The sequence below is a fragment of the Periplaneta americana genome, chromosome 13 (genome assembly GCF_040183065.1).
Source record: "Periplaneta americana isolate PAMFEO1 chromosome 13, P.americana_PAMFEO1_priV1, whole genome shotgun sequence".
In the NCBI taxonomy this organism is placed as follows: Eukaryota; Metazoa; Arthropoda; class Insecta; order Blattodea; family Blattidae; genus Periplaneta; species Periplaneta americana.
In genome coordinates this window covers 90386060-90403451 of record NC_091129.1, presented here as the reverse complement: position 1 = coordinate 90403451, position 17392 = coordinate 90386060, and the positions used below count along the sequence as shown (strand labels likewise).

Below are 17392 nucleotides of genomic sequence, written 5' to 3'. Positions count from 1 at the left end.
TTGGAAGGCCGGAGGAAAAAAGACGTTTGGGGAGGCCGAGACGTAGATGGGAGAATAATATTAAAATAGATTTGAGGGAGGTGCGATATGATGATAGAGACTGGATTAATCTTGCTCAGGATAGGGACCGCTGGCGGGCTTATGTGAGGGCGGCAATGAACCTCCGGGTTCCTTAAAAGCCAGTAAGTAAGTAAATTTGGCAATCGTATTATTTTCTATTTCTTTAATGTGTCAATAGGGTAAACGATAAAATTTCAATTCCTACCAATGTACTTCCATTAGTACCTGTTCCAAAAATTATCAGGAGATTTATTTGAGGCAGGAGGATGCAAAACATATAATCAAGAGAAAGCTAATAACTGGGCCTAGTAGAAAACACACTTGAACCTCGAAATTTGCTACAACATGTACTTCAGAGAAGAGGTGGAATATACGAGCGTAGAATGGAGAAGGGAGCGAACAAGCAGAGTGTAAACACATTGCTTGGCATGTGTAGTTAGGTGAACAGAACAGAAAACAACACACTTGACTGGAGAAACTCAAAATAGGATCTGTGCCTAGCCTCCGACTTTTCTGTTTATTATGTTAAACCTAGTATGTGCAAATTCCAATTGCGTGTTATATGCTTACAAAGTCTAAATAATAAACAGGAGTGAAAAATCTTACATCATGGATAATAATAATAATAATAATAATAATAATAATAATAATAATAATAATCCGTGACGCTACAGTTCTTTAAGGGCCCAGACCGATCAGGGGGCCCTAGATGTGGACCATCATCCAACCAGACAGGAAGTATCGTGTGGTTAACACAACGATCTCCCAGCCGTTATAGCTGGCTCTTGTAACCTGATTTCGCTACCTATCGTAGCTCCCCAAGTGGATCACTAAGCTGAGTAGGCACCGGTTATACAGGGTGTTTAAAAAATACGGGGCATAATTTCAGGTATGTATTTCCCACATGTAGACAATCAAAATAGTTCATTACAACATGTGTCCGGAAATGCTTCATTTCCGAGTTATGGCCTTCACAACATTGAAATTCAACGGAACGTTTTTCTTTCCGCAGGTCGTTGTCATTACAGAAGATGTTCAAAATGTCCACCTCCTGCTTGAATACAGACCTCACATCGATGTCTCATTGACCTGCGAACACGATCCCAAACTCCAGGCGTATTGCGTATGTCCTCAGAACATGCCACAATTCGATTCCGAAGGGATTCCAAATCAGGCACCGGAGACGAATAAACCAAAGATTTTAAATGGCCCCACAAGTAGAAATCGAGAGGGTTCAGATCAGGTGAGCGTGGAGGCCAAGCAATTGGGCCACCTCTACCTATCCATCGATCAGGAAACCTTCGATCCAAGTACCGGCGAGCCGTACGACTGAAGTGTGCACAGTCTAACGCCCACACAACACTGAATGTAACCTTCGCCTCGGAATGAACTGTCAGAGTGCTCTCTTAATGTATCCTTTGACGACAATGTTGCAAAGGCCATAACTCGGAAATAAAGCATTTCCGGATACATGTTGTAATGAACTATTTTGATTGTCTACATGTGGGAAATACATACCTGAAATTATGCCCCGTATTTTTTAAACACCCTGTATACACTGGCTGAAATTTCATGAGAAACTGGAGGATATTATTTACATTACATTCACCAAATGTTCTTAAGTTCATAGTAATCTGGCAGATATCATAGTAATGGCTGGCTGGTTTGATTGATAAGGGCAGGACCTGGAACGAGTCCGTACACTTAGGAACGCTTTGGCCCATTATCCGTCTGAATATGCGATGATTGTCTAAGTCTGAGAGTTCCCCTGGGTGCCATTCGTGAATCCTACCATGACACATAGGCCATCCTGCCTCAGATCCTGCGGACGAGTAGCCTGATAAGCCCCAGGAACCGGAGTCCCAAGCCCTTCCTGACCATCCGACGCTGACAGGTAGGTCATCCTGCCTCATGCTTTGAAAGAGCCAGGTCTCGTCCGCATTCGAATAGCCTGAAAAATCTCAGAGGCCCTAAACTCTAGGCAGTCTAGGCCAAGCATTGCAAAATTGTTTCGTGAAACAGCGCCTGAACTCTGACGTAAGTTCCACGTGACAATACCCCTCTCCGCGCTGAACCCCTTCTTCTAGTGCTGTCTATACTGTTAGCATGACTCATTCTGTTATCCAGTAGGCCTACTGTCCGTTACTCAGGAGAAGACGAGCGGAAAGAATGTGATCTTCTTGACTATCGCTGCTGATTATTATAAACATCGCTCAGATAAGCATCCCAGTAGCCAGGTTATTACTCGTACAGGAAACATTAGTAACAACGCGTATGGAAATTAAAGCTAAGTTGAACAGGAGACAATGTTTCCGCTTACTGCAGTACAAATATTGCACGTGTTGTCGTGCGTTATCTGTTCACATCCCTTCCTCCTCAGTCCGCTCTCGTCTTCTCCTGAGTCACCGACAGTACTATCTGAATAGTGATTCTGCGTTCATGACGGATGTTTCTGAACAGCTGAACAAACTAAACTGCCAACTTCAAGAACGTGATCGGAACATAGTTGGCATGTATGACGCGGTGAAATCTTTTTCCATGGTGATAAATGTTTGGAAAGTGCAATTGAAAGAAAATGAGTTTCATCATTTTTTTTTTGTATAAAATCACTTTCAAATGTTTCTGATTCAAAAAATAGATAAATACTACGACATCCTGGAAATATTACTTTCGGAATTAGAGATGGAAGGTTTTGTGATTTTAAGCAAATGAAAAATGATTTCTCTCTATTTGCAAATCCTTTTAACACACCATCCTGAAAGTACGACCAAACTTACATTTGGACGGAGTTACGAAATAACAGACCAACTGCCAACTGTTTTCGAGATACTGACCATTGAAATAAATCTGGTTTTTATTAAACATTTTATGCAAGAAGTGTTGTAACATTCATACTATTACAAAATAGCACAAAAAAGGGCTAACCGATTTTTAATAACAGACTAGGAGTTGATTTAACATTGCAAAGCAAAATAAATAAATTTTATGCAATAAACGAATTTTGCTTATAAACAGCAGGAAAATGCAGATATCGCGTTCTTTATTTTCTCCGAGTTAAATAATCCAGTCAACAACAGATTTGTGCAAATATCTCAATTTTTTTTAAAATTGTCGGTTGTTCTACTGTTGCGTAACTCCGTCCAATTTGAGGTTGCTGATCTCCAAAATGACACCTTTGTGAAAAGCAGTCATAAGGATTGTGTTGGTTTAGATGTATTTAAAAATAGTGATTCCTCTAAATATTCACGTCTTAGATCATTTGCTGCCACAATCGCTGCTATGTTCGGTGAATATTTTTTTATTAAACACATTAAAATAAAAAAGGATACGCTTAACGATCTTCGTGCACATTTGGCAGTGGCTACAGACATTGACTTTTATTAATATTATTTTGTTTGTAATCCACATTTTTCGTATTCCTACACCAATTTATTTATATATTCCATATCTTTTAGCTTTCAACCAGTAGGATCTGGTGATTTGCGAATTGCAATGTATATGTTATGTTGCCGTTCATCATTAGACCTACTCCCATGTCGTAGTATTTCTTTTTCCAAGTTTTCAAAGCTTGCTGAACATACCTCTTAAAAACTGTAAGGGTTAAACAGCATCTTTAGTGCAAACATTTCGTTACTTGAAATCCACTTGGTAGTTTTCTTCCTATTTTAACTTTCGATATTGAATTTTTATACAATTATTTTATAGTCATTATTATAAATTTATTTATAGTAATATACTTTATTTATTCTGTCTATAAGTTTACACGTGATAAAATAAGTATCAGAACGTAAACTACAATGAGGAAAATGTACCTAGACTTCGTACAAGATAAATAAAAATTCGTTTGTTTCTAGCATACATATTACATACTAAAATTTGCCCTTATATAAATTGTTATACTCACTCACTGATCTCCAAGGTATTAACAGTAAGGCGGTATTGTTACTGCAGTATATGTCTCTGGCATGCCGCAGTGAACAACGTAGTCTGCGAGCGAAGCCGCACCGCGCGCCGGAGCGTTGACTCGCGATCACCTGTTGTATTAATGTCGTTATACGTGAGCTATGGCGCGATTTAACGGCCGCTACTCCGCCTTTGTGTTCCAGCCCATTGAAATGCAAACTGAAAGCTTACATCCACGCCCAAAACTACTCATCCCTCAAAATAACCAAGCCTTTAGACTGTGCGTTTCATGTTTAACTCAATCTTTTCATTTCATTAGCTAAAAAATGAAACTCTTATAAATATTGTGTTTGGGCATTTCCGTAAAACAGTAATATGTGCATTTTTGTAATGGGAGAGAAATGATAAAAAAAATTTAAGGGATAAGGCTAGAAGCAGATATTGACAAGAAGTACAAAAATGAATACCAAAATGTATAGAATAGCAATAGATTGTAAACCGATAGAAAAACTTTCGAAAAAAAAAAGGCAAAAAAAAAAAAAAGAGATCTAGGAAGGCAAATTTCATGTTTCAAAGGTTATTGAAGAATTTAGTGTGCAAAAATGAAAATGCCCGTTTTACAATATTTCAATACCGGTAGATGTTTTCAAACTTTAAAACTTTTTATTTTAGAAACAATTTCTTCGATTTCAATTAAATTTGTTACATGTCAACCCCATATTAGCCATAATTAAAGACTAGTATTTCAATTGGAAAATTGTTTAGGCCCTATATTTATTCACATTGTCTTAAAATATCATAATGCATTAACTTAACACCCGAAAAAGAGTTACAGCAACTGAGTGTTAAATAATACAGCCTTCTTCATTATTAAATTAATTGATTATATAAGATATTTTCCACCCTAGCGATCAATGGTTCCATTCCCGGCTTGGACAAGAGAAGATATTTATCTTCTGTTCTTGGGACTAAGAGTTTGTCTATGTCAGATGTTGTTTTGTGTTGTCCCAGCTATGGCCTTGTGCCATGCTATCCATATGACCAGGGAGTCCTACAATGTAATATCTGTAGTCCATACCTGTGGAGTAACGGTTAGCGTGTCTGGCCGCGAAACCAGGTGGCCCGGGTTCGATTCCCGGTCGGGGCAAGTTACCTGGTCGAGGTTTTTTCCGGGGTTTTCCCTCAACCCAATATGAGCAAATGCTGGGTAACTATCGGTGTTGGACCCCGGACTCATTTCACCGGCAGTATCACCTTCATCTCATCCAGACGCTAAATAACCTAAGATGTTGATAAAGCGTCGTAAAATAACCTACTAAAAATAACAATATCTGTATGATGTCGATCCGAAAATGTAACCTCCCCTGCATTGCTCTGAACTCTGAGTCAGTGTCAATAAAGAATTAAAAAAAGAAAATTTACAAAGATATTATGTCGTTAGTACTTAAACAATTGCAGGTATTCATTTAGTAAAAATAATTAAAGTGGACAAAAAGTGCCCATCTAAGTGTCTGCTATAGCGTAGGAACTTTATAGAAAACTTCATCTTCAAGAAATTAGCCGTTAGCCTCCGATCCGATCCGATCCGATCCGATCCGATCCTGTAAGATCCTCCTGCTGCCTCCATCTCATTTCTGACCTATCATATAGCCTATCCCCTGGGCTTTAGTTTGCTATCAGATATACTGTTCAACTGTCATTGATCTCGTCCAGGAATTATTCCCATTCCCATATGTATTCAGCAAATGTTTCACAATGGCAAAATGCATTCACGTTTTAACCAACATTCCAACTTTTCTTAGTTCACGTAATATAAAGGGTATTTTCTTAGCTTTCCAGATGCTTATCTCGAAAACCTAAGCAGTGTCTAATTATACATGGCCCCTGTAAGCGTAATATACAGAGAAATAAATGGCCGCCTCTGTAACAGCTGTTCGTATTATTGTCATTTTATGATGATGGTTGCCTTGTAACCACAGAATAACAAATCAAAGAGCATAGAATAATTATAATAAACTTGCTATAGCTCTACTCTTTGATCAAAATATAGCGTGGTAATCGATCAGGCCTAGTTGTACTATCGATACTTAGCGCTTCACACTATCGGATGCAATAAATAATCTCAGTTATTCTGTTACCTTTCGTAATAAAATAATGACGAATCTATAACTTAGTTCTTTAAACAGTTGGATTGTTATGCACAAGGTACATAGTGATTTTTAGTCAAGAATCTACACACGACTTATAATCGAGTATAAAGCAATTAAACGTCTGAATAAAAGTTTTTATTAGCAAGACTGATAATCTTTCCGATAAGAGGCCGTTCGTGAAACTACACCGAATTCACAAGTCTATCCTCCACATTAAAAACTTTCGTATTCACTTCGCCATCTTGCATTCATGGGTTGGCTGGGAATATCAGTGTGTTATGGTTTCTCTCAGGTCCGCCAAATGTCTCCCACCATGATCATACCTCGAAATACAATACCGCCAATGTCATACAAGCAACATAGACACAATTTTCATGCACAGATTTGTTTTGCAGGACAAATAAACAGATGTATTGGAACTTTTCGCTCACTCTGTAGTTATTTTTGATTTAGTGGAGATTGTCAAGGTTATTTTAAGGTCAACTAGGTTTTTGAAATGGGAATCCAAACTTTTTTTCATGAGATTTTACGCATAAAGCAAACAACTTTAGCCTTAGCTAAGGCTACTATTCACCACAATAGAAGTTCCTCACAGTTTATCAAAAAATTGATAAATGACAGTAATAGTGAATTCTAGACTACTCGTAGTTCTATATAAAGTCCACCTCTTTGGGATAACGCTTAGCATGTCAAATCCTGGAGGGGAAAGTTACCGACAGGTTTTTCCGAGGTTTCCCTCAACCATTTGAAGGAGAATTGTTGGGTAACTTTCGGCGTTGGACCTCGGCGTTATTTCGTTATTATAATTACAATTTCCCTCTTTCATCATCTCCATATTTCGGGCTTGCTTTCGATGTAGAGTCGGCTGTGGATCGCCACCGAACTTGGACATTGGTATGTGGTCATTGGTTGCTGGTGGTAGTGCTGTTTACAGTGGGCTCTTCTCTGCTCTCGTGGTAGCTCGTGGGACCGATGCTGAGGGACCGCGGTGATACCTATGTGGAAAGGTAAAAGGGAGTATGCAGACTATAGGAGAGTTCTGGAGCTGTCCGCAGGAGAATCTATAGCGCATGAAAGCTTAGGGAATGCACATCGTTCCATCCCTGGTAGCACAATGGACCTACACAAGCGGCCTACATGTGAAGGCAGTCCTCAACGCGTGTCCCTCCCTTCAAGGGGTAATAATACATAGTAGATAGTTCTACAGAAGAAGCACCGAAGCCCCCAGGTTCCATGTTGCTTGAAGAGGAGCTGACAACTTATACATAATAAAGATACGATTAACGGCAGAGCACCAGAAGTAATGTATGGTATACGGATTTGTTACTGGAGAGGAATACGTACTGTGGCGCATCGTGGGACCGGCTTAGCCTGGCAGCACAGTCTGCACGCAAGCCATTCCATCATTGGTGCACAAAAATGCTCTTTGGGTCGAAGTGCTTAGGGATGCTTCATGTCTCTCCCAGTAAGCACCTCTATACGTCTACATACAAACAGTACATACCTACAGCATACATACACACATACATACATACATACATACATACATACATACATACATACATACATACACACATACACACATACACACATACATACATACATACACACATACATACATACATACATACATACATACATACATACATACATACACACATACACACATACACACACACATACACACATACATACATACATACATACATACATACATACATACATACATACATACATACATAAAGTAATTTATGAAATGTGATACCTATGTTTAGTTACGATCAAATTAAATATAGTGCTTAAGAAGTCTTGTTTAAAATTAAGAAACTATTTATTAAATACATTTTAGACTTTAAAAGTGAGGTAATGAAAAGTTATAAAAATGGCATACTAGTGGTGGCAAAAGTCGTTCTCTTTCCGCAACTGTTCCGAATGTTTCGGTTCCAAGAAAGTAGGCCTATTAGTTCCAAAGAATAGTTACGAAATAACAACAAGCGTCTGATACAAAATACATGAAAATGTTATGTTGTTCCAGAACTAGTTCCGTTTCCAAAATTTCATACCATAATGCAATTCGAACTATGATACTTGTTCTGTTCAGATGTATGTGCAGTAATACATAAAAACAATCTATAAAAACATTACAATGGCGTGATAATTTCTTCTATTAAATAATGGATATTAATACTAGGTCATAGTGTAGTAAATACAGTCACGAAGCTTGAGTTGTGAGGGTGCTAGGAACATTAGACTGTGCCGGTACTATTTCGCATTGTCTGTAATGAGACGATATTAGCGATCCTAGTGGTTAGCAACTATCTATGGATGCATATTTACTATGTATTGAGCTTCGTGACTGTATATACTAGATTGTAACTAGGTGCTATTAATCTCAATTAAAATTTCGTGATTTTAATTTATTTTTAATAGGCATTTAAGTCAGTATTGTACGATGAAGTGAGAAATCATGCGCAATGTGAACAATTATAATAAATATATTTGCATTTAATTGTGTTGACTCTTATTTCCTTGAGGAATCGTCCGTCAGAAACTCCGACTTTTATTTCGGAATACAGTGTCCCGACCTGCTGTTCTTTTTGTAGCTAATCCTTCCTCGGGACTATTTCGAAAGTACTGTTATGTTAATTTTTTCTCCATGTCTAGAATATAAACTTATTATCCTGCACTCTTCACCCATGATAGAGCACGAATTACGCGTTTGTAATCTTTTCACAATCTTCCCCTCTTCCCTTGTAATTTACCACTATTTTATAAATTATGTTCTTTTTTTCAGAACCATGTTGAATCTGGTAATTTTTTACCCCCAGTTTAGGACTGTAAAGTAGTGGCAAAAAAAAACCGGACCGACCCTTGTAGCTGATTTCAGAGTCTTGTTCACTCCAGAGCACGACAGACTGGTAACTAAGACTTTTGTGGTTCGAATCCTGCCTGGGAAGGAAACTTTTTTTTTTTAGTTCCTTATTGAACTTTATACCCAATACTTTTCGATTGCTGATAAAATTCATATTCTGGGACTAATAAGTTGATTAAGTAGTACAATATAGCTGCAATCGAAAAGTATTGGGAATCAATTTGAATAAGGAACAAAAAAAATTTCTTCCCAGGCAGGATTCGAACCACGAAAGTCTTAGTTACCAGTCTATCGTGCTCTGGAGTGAACAAGGCTCTGAAATCAGCTACAATGGTCGGTCTATTTTTTTTTTTTTTTATTTATTTATTTTTATTTTTTTTTTGCCACTACCGGTACTGTACATTCAGGGTGATTCATTATTACGTGTAAATATTTTGTGTGTGTGTATTGTAGAGGTTGAACTAAGACTAAAACGTTCTATTCAACTTTTTCTCAAAACCTTTAATTCCATAGTTACAGTAGATGGCACCTACGTCGTAGTAACTGTATAGGCATTACTGCTCTCCCACACATTTGGTGTGCTATTGTGGGGAATCAGTTACTCGGACCTCGAGTTCTATCTCCGCGATTGAATGGGGAAATCTACCGCGCATTCTTGGAACGCGAATTGCATGGTCTGCTACATGATATCCCTCTTGCAACGCGAGTGAACTTATGGTTTAAGCACGATGGTGCTCCTGCGCATTACTGCCGCAACGTAAGGACGTATCTCAATGCTGTGTATCCAGATCAATGGATAGGCCGCGCAGGGCCAACTCCTTGGCCAGCCAGATCACCAGACATGAACCCTCTGGACTTCTACCTTTGGGGCCGCCTGAAGTCTTTAGTGTATGCCTCTGCTGTACCTAAAGTAGAAGTACTACAACAGCGAATTGAACATGCGTGTGGAATTGTTCGTAATGAAATGAACGGGCTGTGTAACGTTCAGAGATCGCTAAGGCGGCGAGCATAGGTATGTCTTCAAGTTGAGGGGCAGCACTTTGAACATGCATTACACTAAGAATTGTGCAAATGTGTAAAGTCTAGAAGAAATTGCTTTACATTCTTTACTGTGTTTGGTTTTAGTTCACAAAACGTGCATAAGTGGACTGCTGAGGATATGGGTTTAGTGACTTTGGTTGTTTTTGTATTGAAGTCCAAAAGCACTGAACGAAAGTTATAATTAGTTTACATTTGGTGTGTTATCCTTTGTTTGTTTGGGAGCGCAAGTTCCACGCAAAATGACGTTAACTCTGGAATTAAAGGTTTTGAGAAAAAGTTGTATAGAACGCTTTAGTCTTAGTTTCACCTCTACATTACACACACAAAGTATTTACACGTAATAATGAATCACCCTGTATAATCAATGTAAACAATGTACTGCATATTGCATGTAAATTTGTCGGTCATTTCTCAGTCACGTCAAGGTTTAGAGGTAGCACAAAAGACCCATACCTATACCCATGGCCTGAGTGCGCGTGAACTCGTCCCACTCTCCCAATACCCTTTCAAACACCCTGTATATACGAGTGCTGGTTGCAGGAGAGCTCGTGCCGGTCGCGCAACTCGCTGCTGTCCGTGTGTGTGAGGCGCAAGGTGCCGAGCGATGAGAACCTGCACGAGCTGTGCCGCCGCCCCGCCGCCGCCTACGCTCCGCTCCCACGCTGGCCGCGCTACCCGCCGCCCGCACCGCCGCCTCCGGAGTTCTGTCACTATGACGATGACTTGGAGTGCTCCTACTTCCGGCGCCGCCCCAGGGCTTTCTGCAACGCTGCGGACCCCAAGCGCTACACCTGGATGTCCGAGGACGAGGAGTCCACCAGGATGGTGAGTCGTCGTCACTACTGCTGCTCACTTCTTCATTTATTATTATTATTATTATTATTATTATTATTATTATTATTATTATTATTATTATTATTTTCCTCTGTTCTTTAAGGGGTTAGGTACAGCTTACAAAAATAAAATTTTGGAAATATTCAACATTTTTTTCCTCTATTACTGTATCTTTTACAAAAATGAAAATTAGTTTATGTAAATTACTGTCCTTCTGCTATATGGAAAAATATATTTTTACGATTTAAAAAAATGATTTACATTTTTCTTTTTTTCAAAATTATTTCACTGTGGAGTGATGATGCGTTTCCTAAATAACTCAAAAACTATCCACCAGTCTGTGATAAAATTTTTTGTGTGTATTTATGCTTGTCATATCTACAATTGATGCAAGATCACTTCTCTACCTTTGATTTTTTTTTATTTTATTGGGTTATTTTACGACGCTGTATCAACATCTCAGGTTATTTAGCGCCTGAATGAAATGAAGGTGATAATGCCGGTGAAATGAGTCCAGGGTCCAGCACCGAAAGTTACCCAGCATTTGCTCGTATTGGATTGAGGGAAAACCCCGGAAAAAAACCTCAACCAGGTAACTTGCCCCGACCGGGATTCGAACCCGGACCACCTGGTTTCGCGGCCAGAAGCGCTGACTGTTACTCCATAGGTGTGGACCTCTACCTTTAATAGATTGTCTGATAAAAATAAATTCATTTTAGAAAAATGGTCAAATATCAGTACTTTATATTACACAAAATAAAAAAATAGATTATTTATTACCGAATGTAGTTGAATGAAAGAGCATGATATTGTATACATGAGTTTAGCAATAAAATAAAAGAGAGATAACATAAAAAAGTTCACAAATTTTTTAGTTATGATGGAAACGCTTCATCACTGCACAGTGGACTGACAACATTTTGAATTTTGAAAAAGAAAATAGATAATTAATTTATTTAAATCGTAAAAATATTTTTCTCATATAGCAGAAGAGCTGTTTTTTATACATATCAATTTTCAATATTGTACAAGATACAATAATGGAGGAAAAAAATGTTGAATATTTCCAAAAAAATTTACTGCTGTAAGCTGTACCTAACCCCTTAAGCAGGACTACGCTTTGTTAGGCTGACCAGATTTTTTTTATGGTCCAGCAGGGAACATCGGCAATTTCAAGAAAAACCACAAACACTTATCTAATCACTCGCCGCTGAAATGTTGCAGAAAATATATGTAACAGTAAATACAATGATAGAACATCGCACACTAAATTTTGTACAGTATCTTAACTTTTCTAATTAATTGCATAAACACACGTAACTCCTACACAGCAATATAGCCACTAAGAATTCAGTTTCAGTTCTGACGCATGCATCGAATTCTTTCACATAATATTGTAAACATTGAACTCTAACAAACAATTTTACAAGTATTTGTCTGAAGAATATATCTTTTTAAGGATCTGTTCGTTCTCATACAGCTTCACACTAAGATCTTCACATGAGAAATGAAAGTTTGTTTTCACTTCTAACAAATCTGTTTCACTTTTCATTCTTGACTTTTCATCAGTCCAGATTGAGTTCATTGTGGAGAAATGTCTTTCAACTGATGAATTACTGACTGAAAGACACATGATTAATGACACTATTTTCACTTTCAAGTGAAATGGACATTTTTTTGAAATGTTGAAAAACATATCACTTTTCACCTGTTGGATTGTCACAAAAAACTCCTTATTTTTTTTAACTACTTAAAAATAGACATTGCAGCAGTTCTAACACTTCTGCGCAACGCGAATGAAGACAAAGATGCTGTTCTTCTCAAAGAATGCAGAATATCTCATACTGAACCGTTCAGAAATATGCATGAATCGCAGCAGTTTCGTCACGATACTTAAATATTTACGTGTAAAATGTTATTGTAACAAAATCAAAACTGCTGGAGACAAAATTAATTTCCGGGGACAAAAATAGGGATATTTGCTCCCCGGGGACAGCAACTCAAAACCGGGGACTGTCCGCGGAAATCGAGGATGTCTGGTCAGCCTACGCTTTGTCCAATATTTAGTAAGTACGTTTCACCTGGCAAATATGGGAAAGTATGGGTAATGTATTCTTACCAAAGGGAAAAGGAATGTCTATCCCTGGCTTATAGTGCGGCCAGCGAATAGGAATTATAAAGAATGGACACTGAACGAATTATCCTGTTCTTTTTTTCTGTGCGCATGCGCTCCGTTAGCGTCTAATTCCACTTTAAAACGCTAGAAGTCAGTGTAATCGAACGGTGGAACAACAATGCTTATTCGGTGGCAAGTTTGTTAAAGTAGTTTTGCTCTAGATTGCAGGTGCGATATCAGCGCCAACTCTAGGAAAATTAACAAAACCTCACGCTGATGCAGGTAAAGCTATAGCTCGACCAACTACAAAAAGACTTTCAACTTTTCCAATACTCACGTGACCATGGAGGGGAAGACGTCATCCTTATGCGAGCAGCTCGCTAGGCCGGGTTACACTAGTCAGACTTCAATTGTGAATCCGATTCAAAAGCTGTGTCTGTAGCGGAGCTTTCACTTTTCAAAGGCCTGCCGCGCACACTTGGTTTCCCTTCCATTATTATAAATTACAATCTGTTTTAACTAGCCTATATACAATAAGTCGAAATGGAATATTAATTGATTGAAAAGTGAACGTGAACACTACTGTTGTTTCGAGTAGTTTAAAACGTACTCGCTGCGAGACGTAGATCAGTGAGCGCATCTACAACACAACTGACCCCCACTATGACAATCTGCGCACGAACGAACACTGATTTGTGGCGCAGGTTTTTATGTCAGTGGTCGGGCTATAGCTTGAAGGTCATTGAAATAAGTCACTGCTATATTAAAAGTACGGCGCGCGCAGTGTTCATACTTATAATTCTCTATACGCTGGTACAGCAAAGCTTTCAACCTTATTGGCGAAATACTGAACTACTGACGTCCTTCTTAACAATCGCAGAGCGCATGTGCCATCAGAACTGTCAACCTACAAGAGATGAAATGCGATAGTTGGGTATTTAGTAAGGAATATCCATTTTAGTAGTAGTAGTAGTAGTAGTAGTAGTAGTAGTAGTAGTAGTAGTAGTAGTAGTAGTAGTAGTAGTAGTAGTAATAATAATAATAATAATAATAATAATAATGACAATTAAACGAAAACATAAAATTAAACACAAAAGTTGAGCAATCATCTCTAAATCTCGGCGAGTATCATGTCAATGCGAGATAGCGGAAGTAGTGAGCTAATTGCGGGTAACTCGCGCATTATGCATGAAAGTTGGTAGGCCTGTAATTTAACCATAAACTGATGACAACAAACCTACAGCAACGATCTACTTTCGATACGGCTGGTCCCTTGGTCGCACAGTGGAGATTGGTTGGGGTAGAACATATTTTCCATCCTCATTCCGAATGCAAGTGAATCAGGTGCTGATGGCAACATCTGACATGCTGGATTGAAGGCAATGTGGCAAATGGGAGGAGGAACATTTAAAAGGTACGCGAAAACGCGTCCTTAGCAAAGAAAATTGTGAGCTGAGAAAAAGTGTCTATGTGAATTCCAAGCTTGTATGTCACTAATCCCAACCCGATTTTCGCCGTTCCATTGAAGGAACATTGGAGAATTTTGAAGGGGAAAGTCGAAAATGGACGTAACCTAATAGCTACAACATCATGGAAGGGAGAAGCACGACAAACCAGCAACAGGTCAGGATCGCCGAAGATATTAAAACCTGCACATCGAGCGTGGATCTTGGGCTTCTGACTCCTCGCGAGCATAGTAATCCCAACTCTTGCACTGTACTAGTGACGCTCGAGTAAAATTGCTCGATAGTACCAAAGACAATATACGAAAGTCAAAGCCGAGATTTAAAAAGGCTTTGATTTGAAAAAAAATGCCGAAATTTATATGCTGAGGGTGATATACGTCCGTGGCTAATTTCTTTTAGAGTCATCTCGACATTTTTCTTAGCGTCTTATGAAAACCATGGAAAGCCACAGAAAGGAATAGTTGTCACAGTTCAGGTGACTAGCGAACTGGCTGTGAGATAACACTATGACAGTCCGCGTCACCGTTTTTGGCGTGTGAAATAAGTAATGGGAACGTTAAGTGCGAGTGTTTCACAGTTGCCGCAGTCAGTCTATCAATTGTATTTGGCAAATGGTTGATGTGACGTGTATAGGAAGTGGTACAATTCTCAGATGCACTATCAACATACAAACTGGGCACTATATATCTAGGACACACGTCAAAAATGCTGGCGCCAGCTGTAAAATATATTCCAATCGACCCTCGAGAGCATGATATTGGGAAGGGTGAATGTTATTTTTGTTTGTGATAGCCCTAGTTGTATTTCGTTACGAGACAGGAAATTGGGGTGTTTCTACCATAAGATGAGCTAGGGATGAGTCCTGGTTCTGAGACTCGATCAGATAATAGATGCTTGCCGCTTTACTGGAAAAATCGAGGCACATGAAAATAGAGACCAGAGAGAGACGTACCGTCTGGAAAACACTCTTCTGTTCCCATAGCACCACGAGTGATGTCATCCTTTTAAAAGAAAAAGAGACAATTTTATCCATATAGGGTTCCGTTTGAACCTTTCATGTTTACTTACTTGCTTACAAATGGCTTTTAAGGAACCCGGAGGTTCATTGCCGCCCTCACATAACCCCTCCATCGGTCTCTATCCTATACAAGATTAATCCAGTCTCTATCATCATATCCCACTTCCCTCAAATCAATTTTAATATTATCCTCCCATCTATGTCTCGGCCTCCCCAAAGGTCTTTTTCCCTCCGGCCTCCCAACTAACACTCTATATGCATTTCTGGATTCGCCATACGTGCTACATGCCCTGCCCATTTCAAATGTCTGGATTTAATGTTCCTAATTTTGTCAGGTGAAGAATACAATGCAAATGCCAGAGAATCAGTCCCATTCCGAGGCTTATTGTAAGGTTTCGTAACAAGCTGTTTTTTACGGTGATGGGTTGTTAGCCCTTCGCCCAATCCCCAAGCTAGAGGACCACCCCTTGTCGGCTGTCCACGACTGCTTATTCAATATATTCGCAGCTACCCTCCATATCTGGAGGCCGTCTCCTCTATCCGCAACCTGAGGACGCGCCATGCCGTGGTGATAGAAACCTTTCATGTTAATAAAATTAACTATACGCACTCTGAAAGCTTTGACTTCATCTTGAAGAGCATACAGTGTATGAACTTTGAAATTTAAACAAGTACTAACGTTCATACATATCTAAATTATTCTTTATAAATAAATCTACATCGTTTAATTAAAGATAATTCATTCTATGTAGACTTCCCTTCAGAAAATTGTGTTTATTTTTAGTAATTCTACAATTTTCTCTAGTTGGTTTAAAAGTTGGCATTGAGAAAACACAACCCGTACTCCTATACGGCTTCTGTTGCAGATATTCTAGTAGAGAAGCCCTGAAAATGATATCCGTTGCTTCAACATTACAGTAGGAGCCCGCGAACTCCATCCCGCAGGTAAACAATTTCACAGATATACAGTAGGATGAATATTTAACTTTCATGAATTAGTGATCAAAGGATACAATCCATCTCACTCACGGTAACGCAAATTATATGCTTTAAATTTTTTACCATCCCGTAGCAGTAAACCAATAATATGATATTAGACTTCAGTTCCGCGAATCCCGTTGCTATTGCATGACTTACAACGCGCGTTTCGAAATGTATAACACGCGTTTTGAAATGAGTGTGTGTTCACAAATTCATTCAACGTATGTAAAACTTGTCTATAATAATTAGTAGTTTTAAAAATCTAATAATGATAAAAATTAACACAGTACATACAACACACCATCCTTTCTCATTAGGCTTAATTTGTTATACAGTAGTAGAAATAATCAAAATATGCACAGTAATAATAATCATACGTACAACACACTACCCTTTTTCCTTAGGTTTAATTTCTTATACGACAGTAGAAATAATAAAAATATACACAGTAGTAATAATCATACATACAACACACCACTCTTTTTCCTTAGATTTAATTTGTTATACGGCAGTAGAAATAATCAAAATATGCACAGTAGTAATAATCATACATACAACACACCACTCTTTTTCCTTAGATTTAATTTGTTATACGGCAGTAGAAATAATCAAAATATGCACAGTAGTAATAATCATACATACAACACACCACTCTTTTTCCTTAGATTTAATTTGTTATACGGCAGTAGACATAAAATATGCACAGTAGTAATAATCATACATACAACACACCACTCTTTCTCACTAGGCTTAATTTGTTATACGGCAGTAGAAATAATCAAAATATGCATAGTAGTAATAACCATACATACAACACACCACTCTTTCTCACTAGGCTTAATTTGTTATACGGCAGTAGAAATAATCAAAATATGCACAGTAGTAATAATCATACATACAACACACCACTCTTTCTCACTAGGCTTAATTTGTTATACGGCAGTAGAAATA

The 17392-nt window shown here is 38.4% G+C and overlaps 1 protein-coding gene across 9 annotated transcripts in view; it reads left to right on the top strand.

Annotated features, from left to right (window-relative positions):
- LOC138712107 (filaggrin) overlaps positions 1–17392 on the top strand; it is an 858710-nt gene that overhangs the window by 674422 nt on the left and 166896 nt on the right. For all 9 annotated transcript variants that reach the window (XM_069843515.1, XM_069843516.1, XM_069843514.1 and 6 more), the window contains one exon: positions 10567–10851. In XM_069843515.1, the coding sequence (XP_069699616.1) occupies positions 10567–10851 (285 nt within the window). The remainder of the gene's footprint in view (positions 1–10566; positions 10852–17392) is intronic.